Genomic DNA, 23,581 nt, shown 5'->3' with positions numbered 1-23,581 from the left:
AGCCCATCCACATAAATGCACAAGATGCAGTTCTGTCCTCAGACTGCTCTCACTGACCAGATGCTCCCTCTGGGCAGAGTAGCAACAAAGAATGGCTACTATTTTCTTACCAAAGCAGTATTTTAACTTACAAATATATCATTATTACTAGTTCTTATTACAAACAAATGTTTAAAACATAGGAGAACACATTTAATGTCAATCACTGTTAATCAGACTGGCAAAAATTTAAGATTAAAAATACATAATGAGGTGTCAGAATCTCATAAAGTTGAAAAGCAATGCTTTAGTGTCTATTTAAATTATAAATGCCTGTGCCTTCTGAGTAAATTCCACCTCTCGTTATCTTCTATCAATTCAGTTCAGTTCAGTTACCCAGTCATGTCCGACTCTTTGTGACCCCATGGACTGCAGCATACCAGGCCTCCCTGTTCATCACCAATTCCTGGAGCTTACTCAAACTCATGTCCATTGAGTCGGTGATGCCATCCAACCATCTCATCCTCTGTCATCCCTTTCTCCTCCTGCCTTCAATCTTTCCCAGTATCAGGGTCTTTTCAAATGAGTTGATTCTTCATATCAGGTAGCCAAAGTATTAGAACTTCAGCTTCAGCATCAGTCCTTCCAATGAATATTCAGGACTGATTTCCTTTAGGATTGACTGGTTTAATCTCCGTGCAGTCCAAGGGACTCTCAAGAGTCTTATCCAACACCACAGCATCAGTTCTTCAGTGCTCAGCTTTCTATATAGTCCAACATTCACATCCATACATGGCCACTGGAAAAACCATAGCTTTGACTAGACAGACCTTTGTTGGTAACGTAATGTCTCTGCTTTTTAATATGCTGTCTAGGTTGGTCATAGCTTTCCTTCTGAGGAGCAAGTGTCTTTTAATTTCATGGCTGCAGTCACCATCTGCAGTGATTTTGGAGCTCCCCAAAATAAAGTCTCTCACCGCTTCCAATGTTTCCCCATCTATTTGCCATGAAATGATGGGACTGAATGTCATGATCTGAGTTTTCTGAATGTTGAGTTTTAAGCCACCTTTTTCACTCTCCTCTTTCACTTTCATCAAGAGGCTCTTTAGTTTCTCTTCGCTTTCTGGCATAAGGGTGGTGTCACCTGCATATCTGAGGTCATTGATATTTCTCCTGGCAATCTTGATTCCAGTTTGTGCTTTATCCAGCTCAGCATTTCACCTGATGTACTCTGCATATAAGTTAAATAAGCAGTGTGACAATATATAGCTTTGATGTACTCCTTTCCTGATTTGGAACCAGTCTTTTGGTCCATGTCCAGTTCTAACTGTTGCTTCCTGACCTGCATACAGATTTCTCAGGAGGCAGGTAAGGTGGTCTGGTAGAGAGGCAATTCCTCATGGTACAAAAAAGGATTTTATTCTTTTCATAGTTTGGAGAAAGAAAAATTGGAATCAGTCTAAAAATTCTTCAGTAGGAGAATAAACTAGGGCATACTACATGGTAGATAAAAAGGATATGGTATGTCTTTTAGGATTTAGTTAAATTTTAAGAATCAGATGGCAGAATAACACATACACATACCTCAAAATTACCCACACATGAGCACACACACACGCACGTGCAAATGTTTAGATGCTTAGAAAAAACCTGGAAAGGATAATCTTCCAACTTCTGGGCTTCTGGTCTAGCCAAGATGACACACTAACAAAGGCTGCCAGCTCCCTGTCCCCAAAATGCTGGAGCAACTACAGAAGTGAGAAGCCACGGATTCTGAGAATTAAGTAAAAACTGTGACAAAACACTGGGAAAGACCACCTGCTAGCTTGACCTGGTGTGTGGGGGGGGAAAGGGCTGCATCCTGTGGAGGAAGGTGGCCACAGGGGGTAGAGTGAGAAGAATGACTGATGTAAAGAGCTGCTGTCATTTCCTCTTTGCCTCATTAACTGGAAATCATCAGTGCCTGCACCTTAACCATAAAGATCTTGGCAACAATCTGGGCTGTAGATACTAGTGCCCCAGAGTAACGATATCAGGGAGCATGAAGGCCCAGTTGGGGTGAAAAGTTACAGATTACATCTGACCAAGAACCCATAGGCATTCACTCCTCACTCTGTCCCCCTTTGAACCCAAGGACAGGAATACAAAACCTCTCAAAGAAACTTCTTCCTAAGGGTTTTAAAGACATAACAACCATCAGAAGAACTGAATGGCAGAATATCAGCAAACAGCCGTGGTCACCATCAGGAGTGGTTCTGTGCTGCCTGAGAAGCCCCTTCCTGGGGCTCATCACCTCGTCTCCTCTTCTATTCACTTAAACAGACCGTGGCCTGATTTTAGTCCTTCAGTTCAGTTCAGTTCAGTTCAGTCACTCAGTCATGTCTGACTCTTTGCGACCCCATGAATTGCAGCATGCCAGGCCTCTTTGTCCATCACCAACTCCCAGAGTTCACTCAGACTCACGTCCATTGAGTCAGTGATGCCATCCAGCCATCTCATCCTCTGTCGTCCCCTTCTCCTCCTGCCCCCAATCCCTCCCAGCATCAGAGTCTTTTCCAATGAGTCAACTCTTTGCATGAGGTGGCCAAAGTACTGGAGTTTCAGCTTGAGCATCATTCCTTCCAAAGAAATCCCAGGGCTGATCTCCTTCAGAATGGACTGGTTGGATCTCCTTGCAGTCCAAGGGACTCTCAAGAGTCTTCTCCAACACCACAGTTCAAAAGCATCAATTCTTCGGCGCTCAACCTTCTTCACAGTCAACTCTCATATCCATACATGACCAAAGGAAAAACCATAGCCTTGACTAGATGAACCTTTGTTGGCAAAGTAATGTCTCTGCTTTTGAATATGCTATCTAGGTTGGTCGTAACTTTCCTTGCAAGGAGTAAGTGTCTTTTAATTTCATGGCTGCAGTCACCATCTGCAGTGATTTTGGAGCCCCCAAAAATAAAGTCTGACTCTGTTTCCACTGTTTCCCCATCTATTTCCCATGAAGTGATGGGACCGGATGCCATGATCTTCGTTTTCTGAATGTTGAGCTTTAAGCCAACTTTTTCACTCTCCTCTTTCACTTTCATCAAGTGGCTTTTTAGTTCCTCTTCACTTTCTGCCATAAGGGTGGTGTCATCTGCATATCTGAGGTGATTGATATTTCTCCCAGCAATCTTGATTCCAGCTTGTGTTTCTTCCAGTCCAGCGTTTCTCATGATGTACTCTGCATATAAGTTAAATAAACAGGGTGACAATACACAGCCTTGACGAACTCCTTTTTCTATTTGAAACCAGTCTGTTGTTTCATGTCCAGTTCTAACTGTTGCTTCCTGACCTGCATACAAATTTCTCAAGAGGCAGATCAGGTGGTCTGGTATTCCCATCTCTTTCAAATTTTCCACAGTTTATTGTGATCCACATAGTCAAATGCTTTGGCATAGTCAATAAAGCAGAAATAGATGCTTTTCTGGAACTCTCTTGCTTTTTCGGCTAGACGGACCTTTGTTGGCAAAGTAATGTCTTTGCTTTTGAACATGCTATCTAGGGTCATAACTTCCCTTCCAAGGTGTGTAAGCGTCTTTTAATTTCATGGCTGCAGTCACCATCTGCAGTGATTTTGGAGCCCCCAAAAATAAAGTCTGACACTGTTTCCACTGTTTCCCCATCTATTTCCCATGAAGTGATGGGACCAGATGCCATGATCTTTTGTTTTCTGAATGCTGAGCTTTAAGCCAACTTTTTCACTCTCCACTTTCACTTTCATCAAGAGGCTATTTAGTTCCTCTTCACTTTCTGCCATACCCAACACTAATTCTCAGACAGAAGAGCTTATCGTACTGCCCCCACCCTGGCCCCAGAACATGAGTTCACATAACAAAAGAAACAAATTATTCAAGGAGTAAATGTTAAAAAAAAAAAAAAAGTGAAAAACATTAACCATATACACATATACACATACAAAAGGAATAAAGAAAATACTAACAATGTGGAGCAAAAGATCATTAAAAAAAGACACAAGTGAGAATATCCAGTATGAATAATATAGAAGTCAGATAAACAGTAGGCTAAAGAACAAATTAGTGGTTGGCAGATCAGATTGAAGAACTCTCCAAGAACAGAGTAAAAAAGAATGAAGAGATAGAAAATCTAAGACACAAACAGAAGCAGAAGTATTAATATCTGGAAATAAGTTTTAGCCAGAGAGGGAAAAAGATGAGAGGAAGAAAAAAACTGAAAAAGTAGTAGAGATAAATTTCCCAGCATTAAAAAGATGCAAAAGTCTGAGAACAGAAGGAATAAATGGACCAGTATTGGTGGTGGTGGCAGCGCTTAGCTGTCCAGTTGTGTCCAACTCTTTTGTGACCCCACAGACTATAGCCTCCTAGACTCTTTGTCCATGGGATTTCCCAGGCAAGAATACTGGAGTGGGTTGCCATTTCCTTTCTCTCAAGCATTTTCCCAACCCAGGGATCCAACCTGCAGTGTAGGTGAACTCTTTACCACTGAGCCGCTGGAGAAGGCCAAACAATATTACTGATTTCCAAAAAGAAGGAAACAGGGATTAAGTTAGAGGAATTTTTAAATTACGCTGACATTTCTGCTATTTTCTACTATTTTTTGTTCCATTTGTGTGTCTCATTTTCTCTCTCCTTCTCTCTCAGACTTCTGGTCTCTATACTAAGCAGCTTGGTTTCTAGAGTTACAAGAGTACTTTCTCAAACTCAGTAGCAGCAATTACAAATAATATCTTTCCAGTGAAATCAATTTTTAATCAATACCTAAATAAGTTGCAGAAAAATTAGTTGTTTTTCAACAAGAAGGAATAAGTTAAATTTACATTTTTTTTTCTATTTCTAAGTTCCATATCTTTTTTCCTCTATCTTTCCTAAGCATTTAAATCTTTAAGAATAAAAATTAATAGACAATAAAGCTAGCCATCTCCTTGGATGATATACAGAGTTCGGATCTCCAGTTCATTTAAAGATAGTTTCTCACCTGTTCAAGCACAGACAACCAAACACAACAGAAAGAATACTAAACAGAATCAAGAATCCAAGTCCCACCTCTATCATTAACCAGCCTGAGTGACCACACTGTACCTTTCCACCTGGCATTTCCTTAAGCACCTTAATGTTTCAAATCAAATTCAGTATCTTCCTCACACAACCTGGCACTGTTCTCTCTGCATTTCAAAGTCCACAACTACACAAGCACAACTTCTCTTAATCAGTGACCAATTACTGCCAATTCCGTACTCAAGTTTAAATCTCTCTCCTTTCCATTTCTACTTAACTGCCTTTGTTCATGTTCTCAGTCTGGACTACTCCAATGGTGTTATGACAGACCTCCATCTTTCCGTCACTTGTCCATGGCTCCTGATGCCTTCTTAAATATCTTAACTTGTGACTCCCTTGCTCACAATATCTTAAGGGACTCCAATGGCCTTACCCTACAAGGCTCTTAACGATTATCTGGTTCAATCTACTTCTCTAGTTATTTGATCAGTTACTGCATGGTAGAGTAATTGTTTAAGCTCTTTTTTCCCTACAGGACTGTAAGCTGCTTAAAAGTAGGGATCCTGCCTCAACATCTTTATATCTTTTCCGATGCTGTGTCAGGCATATTGTAGATACTCAGTAAATGGCTGCAGAAAGAACGAACAAACGACTGATCCCCACAAATCATTTAAAAGGGCTTCAGCTTGTTTCATCTGTAGAATATGAAGTTTAGAACTGATGGCCTAAATTTCTTTCAGTTGTAAAAAAAATCATAACTCTATGGTTTCAGGTTAAAGTTACTACAAGGCTGATCCCTGAATAAGCTGAAGTACTAGCATGCTTTGGAGAAGGCAATGGCAAGCCACTCCAGTACTCTTGCTTGGAAAATCCCATGGGCAGAGGAGCCTGGTAGGCTGCAGTCCATGGGGTCGCTAAGAGTCGGACATGACTGAGCCACTTCACTTTCACTTTTCACTTTCACACAATGGAGAAGGCAATGGCAACCCACTCCAGTGTTCTTGCCTGGAGAATCCCAGGGACGGCAAAGTCTGGTGGGTTGCCGTCTATGGGGTCGCACAGAGTCGGACACCACTGAAGCGACTTAGCAGCAGCAGCAACTAGCATGCTTTAACTAAAATTATGAATATCTTTGTTATCTTTTTCTTGTATTTAGATCTAACAGAAAAAATAATTAAAGTTAAAAAGTACCTCTGAATGATATACGGCTTGCTGTGAAACTAATGATTTCGGGTTTTGTTTAGCAAGAAGAGAAAGAACTGCATCGGCATGAACTTTTTTATGGGGCATCCTAATCACTTGTCCTTCGCTGGGAGGATCATCTTCCTAAATAAAATACAAAGATAATACAATCAAAAAACAAAAATTAATCCCCCAAACAATCCCATTTTTCATATTAATAATTCATGATTCATAAAACTTAAGTTATTATGAATATGATCATATTGGCACTTTACACAAAGAAAATGGACTCTTTACTATCATTTAGATCTCATTTCTATTCAACTATACTAAAAATCTTTTGTGTTTGCCTCAAATATAATCATCAGTACAAAATAATTTGGTTACATTTGAATTGGAGATTTACTATAAAAGATGAAAATTAAACCTGCTGTCCCATGAGACTGAGTGACAATGATTCATAAACATTTTATTCAGGATCGTCAAGTTTCTTCTCACACATTTTCCTGCTTCCTGTGGATGCGGCACACAAATCTGTGCCCCAACGTGGCAATGGGGGTGAAGCACCACTGCAGTGGTGCAACCCGGACCACAGGCAGAAATGAAAACCTACGGAAATATGCTGAGGCACCTACAGGCCTTTGACTGTCCCTGTGCCTTTGTGCTCACCTCCAGTGCTTTTGAGGGAGCAGGAAGACCCAGCTTAGACTTCTTGGCACCTCAAAATAGACCAGTCCCCCAAATGTAGGCCAGAGAGCCAGAAAACTGGATTCCTTGTAAATACCAGTAGTAACATGACTTTAGATTCCATTAATAGTAATTTTACCTAAGTATCTTATGTTTAATGAAATAAAGTTTATTAACTCTGGAGCACAAGTCTTTATCCCCCAGGTGTACATAGGTAAATACCTACTGATTCATAACTTCAAAATTAGTCTCAGCTTTTCAAGATTGTATTTCTGCATGTGATTCTATCATAACTTTGTAGCATATCTGATTTTAGGCTTAGTAAAAATGTTGAAGTTAATTAGTTTTAAATGCAGAAAAAGAAAGATGTTATAATTAAGTCCTGGTTCAGGTCAGCAATTTACTTTGAACAAACTTAAACATGCTTTGGCACCAAGATACAGTTCTAAGAAGGGATAAAAATGCCATAATGACAATATGAAGTAGGCCAAATATTAGTTTAATGCTTCTCTGAAAACAAAGACTTCTCCTTTAGTCTTCCCCCTGGTATTATTTTTATAAAAATGACTTCCACTCTCTTCAGAATAGACTCAACCAATTACTCATAATAATTACTGTTGGAAAAGTAACTGCCCTATTAATATCTTATCAAAATGCTCCTTCATTACTTCATACTCCCACATATAGTAGAGAAAATTGTTTTAACACATTTTGAACATATGAATCTCCAGATTAGGCATCTTTCATTCCTGTGTCTTTAATAGTGTAAAGATGCTATATGGCATCTTTCATTTTTTGTTTGTTGGACTTGACAAACACCAGCCCCTTGCAACTCAAGCTTTAGAATTCATACAGCCCCTATTAGAACTCAAAATTTACAGTTCTTAGCTTGACAAAACTTAACATCAGGTTTCCCTGGTGGCTCAGATGGGAAAGAGTCTGCCTGCAATGTAAGAGACCAAGATTCGATCCCTGGGTTGGAAAGATCCCCTGGAGAAGAAAATGGCAACCCACTCTAGTATTCTTGCCTGGAAAATTCCATGGATGGAGGAGCCTGGCTGGCTACAGTCCACGGGGTCGCAAAGATTTGGACATGACTAAAGCGACTTAGCACACACAGCTTAAGTTGATAGCTTAAAATGAAAGGCAAAAGTATTATGTATCCACATAAAAATCTGTGACTATATAGCTATGTGACACAAATAAGTGATTTAACCTCCTTCAACTCAAAGTAAAACAAGTACTAACATATTTTTAACAAAGGATGCATATCATCCTTTAAGATGCTTTTTTTAAATATAGAGGTTTTCTAACCGCCCACACACATACATGCATACCACATAACCCTTATGATCTACTGAATCCACATATCAGAGGGTGAGGCCAAAGACACATTTTTAAAAGCTCCACTGGTGAATTTAATATACAGTCCTACTTTACATCACTTGAATGGGTTGCTTTAAAGAAATTTCTAGCACTATGATTGTAATGGGATAGAAGAAACATGATGTTTCAAAAGTATACCAATCTCCTTCTGTTTCATCATGATCATATACAATGATACAAATGAAAAGATTAATGTAACTAGCCTTCTACTTCCAGTCAAGATGGAGTAATAAAGACCAGACACATTGCTTAAAACATGGACAAAGTATGTGAAAAAATGCATTTCAAAACATGGAGCATCAGTTAACAAAAAACAATGATCCCTGAGAAATGGGAAACAAATCAGAAGAAGCCTATGACTGCTCTAGCTTACAGCTTATAGGCTTCCAGACTGTGGCACAGGAGCCTGAGCTGAAAAGATGGAGCTAAAACTCCAGGAAGGCCAAGACAGCTAGAGTTCCTAAGACAGGCTGCTGCTGCTCCTGCTGCTGCTAAGTCGCTTCAGTCGTGTCCGACTCTGTGCGACCCCATGGACTGCAGCCCACCAGGCTCCTCCGTCCATGGGATTTTCCAGGCAAGAGTACTGGAGTGGGATGCCATAGCCTTCTCCGAAGACAGGCTGCTAGAAAAGTGAAAGCTGCAGAGAGAGAACTCTGGAGAACAGCAGATGATTCCCTTGAGTATTAAGCTGATTACTGATCAGCAGAGGCATCTGAGGTAACTACATGAGACTGCAGGAACAAGTACCTGAGAAGGGATTGGATATAACAGTGGCTGATGTTAAATACAGGTATGACCTAAATCAAATCCTGTATGATTATGAAGTGGAAGTGAGAAATAGATTTAAGGGACTAGATCTGATAGAGTGCCTGATGAACTATGAATGGAGGTTCGTCATATCGTACAGCAGACAGGGATCGAGACCATCCCCATGGAAAAGAAATGCAAAAAAGCAAAATGGCTGTCTGAGGAGGCCTTACAAATAGCTGTGAAAAGAAGAGAAGCGAAAAGCAAAGGAGAAAAGGAAAGATATAAGCATCTGAATGCAGAGTTCCAAAGCCTAGCTAGGAGAAATAAGAAAGCCTTCCTCAGCGATCAGTGCAAAGACATAGAGGAAAACAACAGAATAGCAAAGACTAGAGATCTCTTCAAGAAAATTAGAGATACCAAGGGAACATTTCATGCAAAGATGGGCTCGATAAAGGACAGAAATGGTATGGACCTAATAGAAGCAGAAGATATTAAGAAGAGGTGGCAAGAATACACAGAAGAACTGTACAAAAAAGATCTTCATGACCCAGATAATCACGATGGTGTGATCACTCACCTAGAGCCAGACATCCTGTAATGTGAAGTCAAGTGAGCCTTAGAAAGCATCACACGAACAAAGCTAGTGGAGGTGATGGAATTCCAGTTGAGCTATTTAATATCCTAAAAGATGATGCTGTGAAAGTGCTGCACTCAATATGCCAGCAAATTTGGAAAACTCAGCAGTGGCCACAGGACTGGAAAAGGTCAGTTTTCATTCCAATCCCAAAGAAAGGCAATGCCAAAGAATGCTCAAACTACCGCACAATTGCGCTCATCTCACACGCTAGTAAAGTAATGCTCAAAATTCTCCAAGCCAGGCTTCAGCAATACGTGAACTGCAAACTTCCAGATGTTCAAGCTGGTTTTAGAAAAGGCAGAGGAACCAGAGATCAAATTACCAACATCTGCTGGATCATCAGAAAAGCAAGAGAGTTCCAGAAAAACATCTATTTCTGCTTTATTGACTATGCCAAAGCCTTTGATTGTGTGGATCACAATAAACTGTGGAAAATTCTGAAAGAGATGGGAATACCAGACCACCTGACCTGCCTCTTGAGAAACCTGTATGCAGGTCAGGAAGCAACAGTTAGAACTGGACATGGAACAACAGACTGGTTCCAAATAGGAAAAGGAGTTCGTCAAGGCTGTATATTGTCACCCTACTTATTTTACTTATATGCAGAATACATCATGAGAAACGCTGGGCTTGAAGAAGCACAAGCTGGAATCAAGGTTGCCGGGAGAAATATCAATAACCTCAGATATGCAGATGACACCACCCTTATGGCAGAAAGTGAAGAGGAACCAAAAAGCCTCTTGATGAAAGTGAAAGAGGAGAGTGAAAAAGTTGGCCTAAAGCTCAACATTCAGAAAACGAAGATCATGGCACCTGGTCCCATCACTCCATGGGAAATAGATGGGGAAACAGTGTCAGACTTTATTTTTGGGGGGGCTCCAAAATCACTGCAGATGGTGATTGCAGCCATGAAATTAAAAGATGCTTACTCCTTGGAAGGAAAGTTATGACCAACCTAGATAGCATATTGAAAAGCAGAGACATTACTTAGCCAACAAAGGTCCGTCTAGTCAAGGCCATGGTTTTTCCATTGGTCATGTATGGATGTGAGAGTTGGACTGTGAAGAAAGCTGAGTGCTGAAGAATTGATGCTTTTGAATGGTGGTGTTGGAGAAGGCTCTTGAGAGTCCCTTGGACTGCAAGGAGATACAACCAGTTCATTCTAAAGGAAATCAGTCCTGGGTGTTCACTGGAAGGACTGATGCTGAAGCTGAAACTCCAATACTTTGGCCACCTCATGGGAAGAGTTGACTCATTGGAAAAGACCCCTGATGGAGCAGGGGATGACAGAGGATGAGATGGCTGAATGGCATCACTGATTCGATGGACATGAGCTTGAGTGAACTCCGGGAGTTGGTGATGGACAGCGAGGCCTGGCGTGCTGTGACTCGGGGTTGCAAAGAGTCAGACACGACTGAGCGACTGAACTGAACTGAACTGATGTTAAATAACATCATATATAACAAAGGACAATGGTTGTTTCCACTGGCCACGCTGGAAAACCTCAATATTGAGGCACTGAGTGGAGTACATAGAAGAGTCTTCTCTCCACAATGGGGATAAGTAGCCCTAGATTGAGTACCACTGTGGTTTTGCCTAAAAAACCATAAAAGCAAGAAGCAAAAGGATAAAACCATCTCTGAGTACTTAGCCATTTCCTGAGCAATGCTCAGAAATATTTATAGTAATATAAAAGTCAAAGAAAGTGTAGTGTCTGACTCTTCGCAATCCCACAGACTGTAACCCACCAAGCTTCTCTGTCCATGGGATTCTCCAGCCAAGAACACTGGAGTGGGTTACCATTCTCTTCTCCAGGAGATCTTTCCAACCCAGGGATCAAACCAGGGTCTCCTACATTGCAGGACAATTCTTTATCATCTGAGGTATTAGAGAAGCTCAGTAATATAAAACATATTATTCAGTTAAATATGAATGTAAATAAAAAACATATTACTCAGTTAAATATAAATATAAGCATATTATGCAATATAAAACATAACTTAGTATATTTTATATTACTCAGTAATATAAAACATATTTATAGCAATATAAAAATATAAAACATAGAAGGAAAAGGTCTACACAAGATTTTGGCAGATAACTTAAAAAAAACTCTTCTTAAAGATTAACACTTCAGTATTCTTGCCTTGAGAACTCCATGAACAGTATGAAAAGGCAAAAAGGTTATGACACTGAAAGATGGACTCCCCAGGTTGGTAGGTGCCCAATATGCTACTGGAAAAAAGGGGAGAAATAACTCCAGAAAGAATGAAGAGACAGAGCCAAAGCAAAAACAACACTCAGTCGTGGATGTAACAGGTGATGGAAATAAAGTCCAATGCTATAAAGAGCAATACTGCATAGGAACCTGGAATGTCAGGTCCATGAATCTAGGCAAATTGGAAGTGGTCAAACAGGAGATGGCAAGAGTGAAGATCAACATTTTAGGAATCCGTGAACTAAAATGGACTGGAATGGGTGACCTTAGCTCAGATAACCATTATATCTACTACTATGGGCAAGAATCCCTTAGAAGAAATGGAGTAGCCATCATACTCAACAAGAGTCCAAAATGCAGTACTTGGGTGCAATCTCAAAAATGACAGAATGATCTCTGTTCGTTTCCAAGGCAAACCATTCAACATCACAGTAATCCAAGTCTATGCCCTGACCAGTAATGCTAAAGAAGCTGAAATTGAACAGTTCTATGAAGACCTATGAGAACTTCCAGAACTAACACCCAAAAAAGATGTCTTCTTCATTATAGGGGACTGGAATGAAAAAGTAGGAAGTCAAGAGCTACCTGGAGTAACAGGCAAATTTGGCCTTGGAATACAAAACGAAGCAGGTCAAAGGCTAACAGACTTTTGCCAAGAGAACACATTGGTCATGGCAAACACCCTCTTCCAACAACATAAGAGAAGACTCTACACATGGACATCACCAGATGATCAATACTGAAATCAGACTGATTATATTCTTTGTAGCCAAAGACGGAGAAGCTCTATACAGTAAGCAAAAACAAGACTGGGAACTGACTGTGGCTCAGACCATGACTCCTTATTGCCAAAATCAGACTGAAACTGAAGAAAGTAGGGAAAACCACTAGACCATTCAGGTATGACCTAAATCAAATCCCTTATGATTATACAGTGGAAGTGACTAATAGGGATTAGATCTGATAGACAGAGTGCCTAAAGAACTATGGACGGAAGTTTGTGACACTGTACAGGAGGCAGTGATCAAGACCATCCCCAAGGAAAAGAAGTGAAAAAGGCAAAATGGTTGTCTGAGGAGGCCTTACAAATAGCTGTAAAAAGAAAAGAAACAAAAGGCAAAGGAGAAAATAAAGATATACCCATTTGAATGCAGAGTTCCAAAATATATCAAGAAGAGATAAGAAAGCCTTCCTCAGCAATCAATGCAAAGAAATAGAGGAAAACAACAGAATAGCAAAGACTAGAGATCTCTTCAAGAAAATTAGAGATACCAAGGGAATATTTCATGCAAAGATGGGCACAGTAAAGGACAGAAATGGTATGGACCTAACAGAAGCAGAAGATATTAAGAAGAGGTGGCAAGAATACACAGAAGAACTGTACATAAAAGATCTTCATGACCCAGATAACCACAATGGTGTGATCACTCACCTAGAGCCAGACATCCTGGAATGCAATATCAAGTGGGCCTTAGAAAACATTACTACGAACAAAGCTTGGAGGTGATAGAATTCCAGTTAAGCTATTACAAATACTAAAAGATGATCCTGTTAAAGAGCTGCACTCAATATGCCAGCAAATTTGGAAAACTTAGCAGTGGCCATAGGACTGGAAAAGGTTAGTTTTCATTTCAATCCCAAAGAAAGGCAATGCCAAAGAATGTTCAAATTACCACACAATTACACTCATCTCACATGCTAGCAGAGTAATGCTCAAAATTCTCCAAGCAAAGCTTCAACAGTACATGAACCGTGAACTTCCAGATGTTCAGGCTAGATTTAGAAAAGGCAGAGGAACCAGGGCTCAAATTGCCAACATCCGCTGGATCATCAAAAAATCGAGAAAGTTCCAGATAAACATCTACTTCTGTTTTATTGACTACACCAAAGCCTTTGACTGTGTGGATCACAACAAACTGTGGAAAATTCTTCAAGAGATGGGAATAACAGATCACCTGACCTGCCTCTTGAGAAATCTGTATGCAGGTCAAGAAGCAACAGTTAGAACTGGACATGGACCAACAGACTGGTTCAATGTTGGGAAAGAAGTACATCAAGGCTGTATATTGTCACCATGCTTATTTAACTTATATGCAGAGTACATCAGGTGAAATACTGGGCTGGATAAGGCACAAGCTGGAATCAAGATTGCCGGGAGAAATATCAATAGCCTCAGATATGCAGATGACACTACCCTTAAGCCAGAAAGCGAAGAAGAACTAAAGAGTCTCTTGATGAAAGTGAAAGAGGAGATGAAAAAGTTGGCTTAAAACTCAACATTCAGAAAACTCAGATCATGGCATTCAGTCCCATCACTTTATGGCAAACAGATGGGGAAACAATGGAAGCAGTGAGAGACTTTATTTTTTGGGGCTCCAAATCACTGCAGATGGTGACTGCAGCCATGAAATTAAAAGATGCTTGCTCCTCAGAAGAAAAGCTACGACCAAAAGTATATTAAAAAGCAGAGACATTACTTTACCAACAAAGGTCCATATAGTCAAAGCTATGGTTTTTCCAGTGGTTATGTATGGGTGTGAGAGTTGGACTATAAAGAAAGCTGAGCACCGAAGAATTGATGCTGTGGTGTTGGAGAAGACTCTTGAGAGTCCCTTGGACTGCAGGGAGATTAAACCAGTCCATCCTAAGGGAAATCAGTCCTGAATATTCATTAGAAGGACTGATGCTGAAGTGGAAGCTCTAATACTTTGGCCACCTGATGCCAAGAACTGATTCATTGGAAAAGACCCTGATGCTGGCAAAGATCAAAGGCGGGAGAAAGGGACAACAGAGGTTGAGATCATTGGATGGCATCACCGATGTGATGTACATGAGTTTGAGTAGGCTCCGGGAGTTGGTGATGTCCATGGGGTCGCAAAGAGTCGAACACGACTAAGTGACTGAACTGAAAGATTAACATATAACTACCACATTATCCATCCATTCCTCCCCTAGCTATTTGTCAAAGAGAAATTAAAGCATCTATGTCCATACAAAGACTTGCACACAAGTGTTCACAGCAGCTTTATTTGTAATAGTCTCAAACTGGAATAAATCCAAATGTCCATCAACAGGTGAACAGACAAACAGTGGTACATCCATACAATAGAGCAATGCTGCTGCTGCTGCTAAGTCGCCTCAGTCGTGTCCGACTTTGTGCGACCCCATAGACGGCAGCCCACCAGGCTCCCCCGTCCCTGGGATTCTCCAGGCAAGAACACTGGAGTGGGTTGCCATTTCCTTCTCCAATGCATGAAAGTGAAAAGAGAAAGTGAAGGCACTCAGTCGTGTCGGACTCTTAGCGACCCCATGGACTGCAGCCCACCAGGCTGCTCCGTCTATGGGATTTTCCAGGCAAGAGTACTGGAGTGGGGTGCCATTGCCTTCTCCGACAGTAGAGCACTACTCAGCAATAAAAAGGAATGAACTATGATACAAGCTATAACCCAGATAAATCTCAAAATAATTATGCTGAGTTAAAGCAATCACACGCAAAAAAAGAATACATGCCATGTGATTCCTTTTATATAAATCTAGATAATGCAAACTAATCTATAGTTACAGAAAGTGAATCAGTGGTTGGTGGGAGAGATAAATTGGATGAGAAGAATGATGAGAGATGAGAAGGAGGGATAATGAAAGGGCCTGAGGAAACTTTTGGGAGTGATGGATGATGAGTATGTTTATTTCATTAACTGTGATAATGGCTTACATATACATATGTCAAAAATTATCAACTAAGTTTTAAAAGCAATAGTATTAGCAATGCTTAGCAAAGACTATGGATAAATGTGGGCTTCACCAGTGGCTCAGAAAGTAAAGAATCTGCCAGCAATGCAGCAGACCCAGGTTTATTCTCTGGGTCAGCAAAGATCCCCGGGAGAACAGACTGGCTACCCACTCCAGGATTCTTGCCTGAAGAATTCCATGGACAGAGGAGCCCAGCATGTAGTCCACGGGGTTGAAAAGAGTCAGACACACTGAGTAACTAACACACATACACACACACATGGATAAATGTAGATGAAAATTGAGCACAACAACCCTTCCTCACTTAGGTTGTTTGAAAACATAAAAAGTAAAGATTTCTATTCCTTAACAGTTTTCAAAAGAAAATTCCTATTATAATTTCTGTGTGGTATTTACATTATATAATATATATATTTACATTATATAATATATATATTCTATGTAAAAATACATTTTTAAATGCCTATTTTTTGTCTATAAAGCTAAATAATAACTAAGAAGAGTTAGTGCCCCTGGGTCCTATTTCAGTAATTCTTTTAAAACTAACTAAATTCAGTTATTTTTTTAGCATAAAGAATTATAATCATGGTTAGGGAAAAATAACAAATATAAGAGAGCTGGTTTCAACACTGAAGGTCCTGCCTGCAATATTATAAAGGCATTTACAATATCTCCACATGACAATGTACACTGAGATTTTCATTATCTAATTACATTAATTGCATGTTTCAACTACTGGAGCCACAGGGGTTAACAACAATTTTCTATTCATTACAATCTTCTATTATAATTTTCTATTTTTATAATTACAATAATGAAATATATAGATATGATAATAAGATGTATAAGAAACTTTAAATTCCTTTGTTGAATTTTATGGCTATAACTCAAATATTTGAGGAAAAACCCTGATCAGTTGCAGCAAGTTCATCAGGATATCTTTTATGTCAGAATTCAAAGTGAAGTGAATCATTTCTTACCATTTCGAGGGCATCTTGCAAAGTACTGGATAAGCTATCATTTAGGTTTGCCAGATACAGTCCTTCATCTCCTAAAACTAGAAATTAAAATGCAAAAATTTAGAAACAAGAAACAAATTTAGTAAATAATCTCACGATAAAGTTGTAAAACATTACCCTTAAACTTACACAATAAAAATACTGACAAAGTTCATAAATCATAATTCACAAGCTAAAACCCGCCTGCCAATGCAGGAGACATAAGAGACATAAGTTTGATCCCTGGGTCAGGAAGATCCCCAGAAGAGGACATGACAACCCACTCCAGTATTCTTGCCTGGAGAATCCCATGGACAGAGGAGCCTGGAGGGCTAACAGTCCATAGGGTCACAAAGAGTCGGATGAGACTGAAGAGACTTAGCATGCATGCATGTTCAATCTCACCAGTTCTTTAAAAAGTATGTTTTATAACAAAGATGAGTGAGATGCTTGCTTCACTTACCAGCTTGTCAGAAATTTAAAAGAGCTATAAATATCAACTGGAACTATGAAACTGAAAAAGAGAAAATACTCCTATATACTATTGATACAATTAAAAACTGATTTAACTTTCTGGAGTGCATGTTGGCAATGTATTGCTATTTTAAAGGTGCCTACTCTGACTCAGCAATTTCACTTCTAGGCACATATTATAAGGAAGCTATCAGTTATATATTAGATATATGATACACGTTCAAGGATACTCAGCAGAGAGCTATGTATGGTATAAAAACACTGAAAACAATCTGAAAACGCCCACCATTAGGGCACCACTAGATCAATCTAAACAATCTAAATGGCCAGTCACTGAAAAAAAGAGGTAGGACTATATGTATTAATACAGGAAAATGTCCACAGTGTATTTAAGGTTAAAAAAATTCAGGTTTCATAACAGTATGTATGATATGACCCTATTTTTAAAGGTAACATACAGATGTATTTAGGTACCTATATATGCATATTTTAAAAAAGACTGGAAAGTATACCCCAAACTTTTAAGAGTGATACTTCTGGAAGGTAGAATTTATGAGGGAGATTTTAGAGTCTAAGGTTAAGGTTTAGAAAAGTTAACTTGCAGAGTCCATATTCTTTCTACCATACTATGTTAAATCTTACAAACTAAGTAAAAACATTTCACACAGAAAAGTATTACTTAGGAAGGATCATAATTTAACCAGTGAAATCAATTGATACAAGCTAACTTACTCTTAGGAGCCACTTTGAGACCACAGTTAAATAAGATCTCTCCTTCAGAAATGGGTCTATCTAAGGTTTCCGATTCAGTGGCAGTAACACTCAAGGTACTCTCCACAGTGGAGGAATCTGAACTTGGCATCTGTATGGGGGAAGGAGCCTTGATGCCAGCAGGAAGTGGCATAAGGGCAACTGGCTTTGGAGGGGCAAGCTGAGCAGGGAAGTCCTCGCTCTCAGGTTCTTCATCCTTGGCCACAGACATTACACTAAGAAGAAAGAGACATGGTTTGAATTTATCAGGTTAGTGAAAGCCTATATTCATTGTTATATAAGAAAATAGATATAGGGATTTCCCAGGCAATCTAGTGGTTAAGACACCATGTTTCCACTGCAGGGGGAAAATGTTTGATCCCTGGTCAGAGAACTAAGATCCCTCAGGCCACACAGTATAACCAAATAATACGAAAAAAATGGATGAAAAAATACTGTCTCCTTTAAACATATTTCTATATTAACATAATCTGTACTACTATAATTAACCAACAAGATCTATTTTTCCAAAATCATCTTCATGTTTTAATCTCTTGATTAGAACTTTCAAGACCATCTTGAAAGTTCTACCATCCCTAAAATAAAGCTTACATGAGGATACATGGTAATGTAATGCATGGTAATGCATGGTAATACATGGTAATACTTAACTTATCATAGTAAATGAAGATTCACATTGGGGAAAAATCATATTCTATTTTATTAACAGTATTATAGATATCTTTATTTTAATCTGTTTCCCCCCAAAATTAATCTGATTCTCCCTCAAATTTAACCTATTTCCCAAAAATTCTGTTTGAAAAAAGAGAACTGAAGGAATAAATTTGGTAAAAACTTGAAATTTATGAAACTTCTTCCTACTATAGATTAGCTCATGAATTATAAACCTTATTTATCATTTCTGATGTTTTCATAGGTCATCTAAGTCAACTTAAGGTAAAATGTATAGTTGCTAAAGGTGAATATATTATCATTTACATGGCTCTTGGGTGAAGCTCTTCTTGAAGAGAGTTGGGATTCTCTTCTTCCAGTGGCAGGTCTCCATCACTCCATGGCTTGGGAAGCTCTGGGCTTGACATCTTCAATTTATCAATTGAAGTCTCTGACAAAGTTGGGGTAAGAGCTGCTGCAGGGGGAGGTGTAGTCACTGGGGTGACTGCTGGGGTATTAACAAGTGTGATGGCAGGCACATCATCTCCTAAAGGTTGTTTTAAAAAGAAAGAGTCAATATGAAGTCTACAGGAAGGCAAGATATGTTGTTTCAGATAGCCCTTAATATTTTGGCATACAAATGATGGCAACAATAATTAATAATAATAATTAAGGCCCTTAATGGGAAAATTCCCAAATTAGTTTAGTAAAGTACAAAAAAATAACCTTGAAAAGACTTCAGTTTCAACATTACCGTGAACTTAAAACAACCTAAATGTCTACCAGATCATATACTTTAAAAAGTGGCAACCAAATCCTTAGTTTCCCTTCCAGCAAAAGTTATTTTCTAAAACTTAATCAGCAATAGCTATGTGTATACTAGTCTACAAAGACTCTAATACAACAAACCATGATAGTTGCAAAAATTAAAACTGAGTTATAGAAATAAAGTTTCTACCTTCTTCAGCCAATATTTCTTTCATGGGAAAAGCAACATCGTGATCTGAAACACTGGGAGAAGAATCTGGAGTTTTTACCAACACGTGCTCCTTAGGAAGTGATGAAGGCGAACGAGGAGGAGTTGGCTGTGGGGTAGCCAAAGGGGTACACACTCTTGCCTAAAATAAAACAAGATAAGTAGTGCTTATAATTCCCAAATAAGGGTAATTTGAAAAATAAAATGATCTTATTCAGAGTTGCATAAAATTTAAATGGATGGAGGGTGAAAAATGGAGTCCTCTAATTTCTAGCTATTTGTTTCAGGACTAGTCTGAGGAAGCCTCAGACAATTCAAACAGCTCTACCTCAGAATTAGGCTCCCAAGAAATCTAAGGCCCCCTTATCTAATACAGAGAGGAAAACAGCTGAAGATCAAACCCACACACAAGCTAGGTAAACCAAATAACAGAAAGAAAGCATTTTAACTAATTAATACAATATCAAAAATCAACCTTTTAGTACAAAAGAACAGAGCTTATGAAAAGCAATGGAAGGATAAGAAGAAGTAGGGGGAAATGAAATGAAGACAATGTAGAAATGAAAAGTATTAGAGAAGGAAAAAGCAAAAATTTTTAAATCAATTTGTTAATTAGGTAATTCAAATAATTCAAAATCCAAAAAGATGTTAGTGAAAATTAAGTCTCCTTTCCTATCCATGTCCTATCTAACTAGTTCCCATCGACAGAATTACCAGACACAATCTTGTCATTTTTTATATCTAGAATTTTTAAAATTTTTATATAATTTTTATAGGTCACTCTAGATTTACAGTTATTACAAAATATTGGCTATAGTCCCACTTTAAAAAATTTAATTAAAATGTAGGTGATTTACAATATTGTGTTAGTTTAAGGTATACAGAAAAGTGATTCAGATTTTTTTGCCTTATAAAAAACCTTTTTCAGATTCTTTTCCATTATAGGTTATTGCAAGATACTCAATATAGCTCTTCATGCTATACAAGAGGTCCTTGTTTATCTATTTTATATACAGTAGCTTATATCTGCTAATCTGAAACTCCTAATTTGCCCTTCTCTACCTTTCCTCTTTGGTAACCATAAGTTTGTTTTCTATATTTGTAAGTCCTCTGTTTATAAGTTCATTTGCATCATCTTTTTAGATTCCACATAGAAATCACATCACAGGATATTTATCTTTCTCTTTCTGACCTCACTCAGTATGATAATCTCTAGGTCCATCCATGCTGCTGGAAATGGCAACTTTGTTCTTTTTTATTCCTGAATGCCTGAACAGTATTCCATTGTACATATAAAACACATGTTTATCCATTCATCTGTTGACAGACACTTAGGTTATTCCCATAGCTTGGCAATTATAAATAATACTGCTGTGAATACTGGGGTGCATGTATCTTTTCAAATTAGTGTTTTTGGTTTTTTTTGAATATATGCCCAAAAGTGAAACTGCTGGGTCATATGGTAGTTCTAATTTTAGCTTTTGAGTCTAATTTTAGACTTGAGTCATTTCATGTTCTTGTTGTTTAGTCGCTCACTCCTGTCTGACTCTGACCTCATGAACTGGGCTCCTCCAGGGTCCTCTGTCCATGGTATTTTCTGGGCAAGATCACTGGAGTGGCTTGCCGTTTTCTTCTCCAGGGGATCTTTCTAACCCAGGGATCAAACCTGTGTCTCCATGTCTCCTGTACTGCAGGCAGATGCTTTACCATTGAGCCACCAAGGAAGCCCAAGTTATTTCATATATGTACATATGGAATATCTTTCCTTTTCTCCTTTGCTTTTTGTTTCTCTTCTTTTCACAGCTATTTGTAAGGGCTTCCCCAGACAGCCATTTTGCTTTTTTGCATTTCTTTTCCATGGGGATGGTCTTGATCCCTGTCTCCTGTACAACGTCATGAACCTCCCTCCAGTTCATGAGGCACTCTCTATAAGATCTAGTCCCTTAAATCTATTATTCACTTCCACTGCATAATCATAAGGGATTTGATTTAGGTCATATCTGAATGGTCTAGTGGTTTTCCCTACTTTCTTCAATTTAAGTCTGATTTTGGCAATAAGGAGTTCATGATCTGAGTCACAGTCAGCTCCCAGTCTTGTTTTTGCTGACTGTATAGAGCTTCTAAATCTTTGGATGCAAAGAATATAATCAATCTGATTTCGGTGTTGACCATCTGGTGATGTCCATGTGTAAAGTCTTCTCTTGTGTTGTCGGAAGAGGGTTTTTGCTATGACCAGTGCATTCTCTTGGCAAAATACTATTAGCCTTTGCCCTGCTTCATTCCATATTCCAAGGCCACATTTGCCTGTTATTACAGGTGTTTCTTGACTTTCTACTTTTGCATTCCAGTCCTCTATAATAAAAAGGACATCTTTTTGGGGTGTTAGTTCTAAAAGGTCTTGTAGGTCTTCATAGAACCATTCAACTTCAGCTTCTTCAGCGTTACTGGTTGGGGCATAGGCTTGGATTACTGTGATATTGAATGGTTTGCCTTTGAAACGAACAGAGATCATACTGCCATTTTTGAGATTGCATCACAGTACTGCATTTCGGACTCTTTTGTTGACCATGATGGCTACTCCATTTCTTCTAAAGGATTCCTGCCCACAGTAGTAGATATAATGATCATCTGAATTAAATTCACCAATTCCAGTCCATTTTAGTTTGCTGATTCCTAGAATGTTGACGTTCACTCTTGCCATCTCCTGTTTGACCACTTCCAATTTGCCTAGATTCATGGACCTAACAGTCCAGATTCCTACGCAGTATTGCTCTTAACAGCACTGGACCTTGCTTCTATCACCAATCACATCCACAACTGGGTATTTTTTTTGGATAGCAAGGAGAGGTAAGAAAGCCTTCCTCAGAGATCAATGCAAAGAAACAGAGGAAAACAACAGAATGGCAAAGACTAGTGATCTCTTCAAGAAAATAACAGATACCAAGGGAACATTTTATGCAAAGATGGGCTCGATAAAGGACAGAAATGGTATGGACCTAATAGAAGCAGAACATATTAAGAAGAGGTGGCAAGAATACACAGGAGAACTGTACAAAAAAGATCTTCACAACCAAGATAATCACAATGGTGTGATCACTCACCTAGAGCCAGACATTCTGGAATGTGAAGTCAAGTGGGCCTTAGAAAGAATCACTACGAACAAAGCTAGTGGAGGTGATGGAATTCCAGTTGAGCTATTTCAAATCCTGAAAGATGATCTGTAAAAGTGCTGCACTCAATACGCTAGCAAATTTGGAAAACTCAGCAGTGGCCACAGGACTGGAAAGGGTCTATTTTCATTCCAATCCCAAAGAAAGGCAATGCCAAAGAATGCTCAAACTACCACACAATTGCACTCAGCTCACATGCTAGTAAAGTAATGCTCAAAATTCTCCAAGCCAGGCTTCAGCAATATGTGAACCGTGAACTTCCTGATGTTCAAGCTGGTTTTAGAAAAGGCAGAGAAACCAGAGATCAAATTGCCAACAACCGATGGATCATCAGAAAAACAAGAGAGTTCCAGATAAACATCTATTTCTGCTTTATTGACTATGCCAAAGCCTTTGACTGTGTGGATCACAAAAAAAAAAAAAAAAAACTGTGGAAAATTTTGAAAGAGATGGGAGTACCAGACCACCTGACCTGCCTCTCGAGAAACCTATATGCACGTCAGGAAGCAACAGTTAGAACTGGACATGGAACAACAGACTGGTTCCAAATAGAAAAAGGAGTATGTCAAGGCTGTATATTGTCACCCTGCTTATTTAACTTATATGCAGAGTACAGCATGAGTAACGCTGGGCTGGAAGAAGCACAAGCTGGAATCAAGATTGCTGGGAGAAATATCAATAACCTCAGATATGCAGATGACACCACCTTTATGGCAGAAAGTGAAGAGGAACTCAAAAGCCTCTTGATGAAAGTGAAAGAGGAGAGTGAAAAAGTTGGCTTAAAGCTCAACATTCAGAAAACGAAGATCATGGCATTCGGTCCCATCACTTCATGGGAAATAGATGGGGAAACAGTGGAAACAGTGTCAGACTTTATTTTTGGGGGGGGCTCCAACATCACTGCAGATGGTGACTGCAGCCATGAAATTAAAAGATGCTTACTCTT

General features: G+C 39.0%; 1 protein-coding gene across 12 annotated transcripts in view; it reads right to left on the bottom strand.

Annotated features, from left to right (window-relative positions):
• The window catches only part of KIAA0586 (KIAA0586 ortholog), a 165,536-nt gene that overhangs the window by 81,568 nt on the left and 60,387 nt on the right, over nt 1-23,581 (bottom strand). For 10 of the 12 annotated variants that reach the window (XM_027554224.1, XM_027554221.1, XM_027554214.1 and 7 more), the window contains exons 23-27: nt 19,448-19,607; nt 18,817-19,036; nt 17,800-18,053; nt 16,576-16,652; nt 6,177-6,311 (exon numbers count right to left, since the gene is read on the bottom strand). In XM_027554224.1, coding sequence (XP_027410025.1) covers nt 6,177-6,311; nt 16,576-16,652; nt 17,800-18,053; nt 18,817-19,036; nt 19,448-19,607 — 846 coding nt within the window. The remainder of the gene's footprint in view (nt 1-6,176; nt 6,312-16,575; nt 16,653-17,799; nt 18,054-18,816; nt 19,037-19,447; nt 19,608-23,581) is intronic. The other 2 variants (XM_027554222.1, XM_027554223.1) reach the window with 1 other exon arrangement.

Source organism: Bos indicus x Bos taurus, chromosome 10, assembly GCF_003369695.1.
Source record: "Bos indicus x Bos taurus breed Angus x Brahman F1 hybrid chromosome 10, Bos_hybrid_MaternalHap_v2.0, whole genome shotgun sequence".
NCBI classification, from domain to species: domain Eukaryota; kingdom Metazoa; phylum Chordata; class Mammalia; order Artiodactyla; family Bovidae; genus Bos; species Bos indicus x Bos taurus.
Note: the sequence above shows the minus strand (reverse complement) of the source record. Positions and strands in the feature narration are given on the sequence as shown.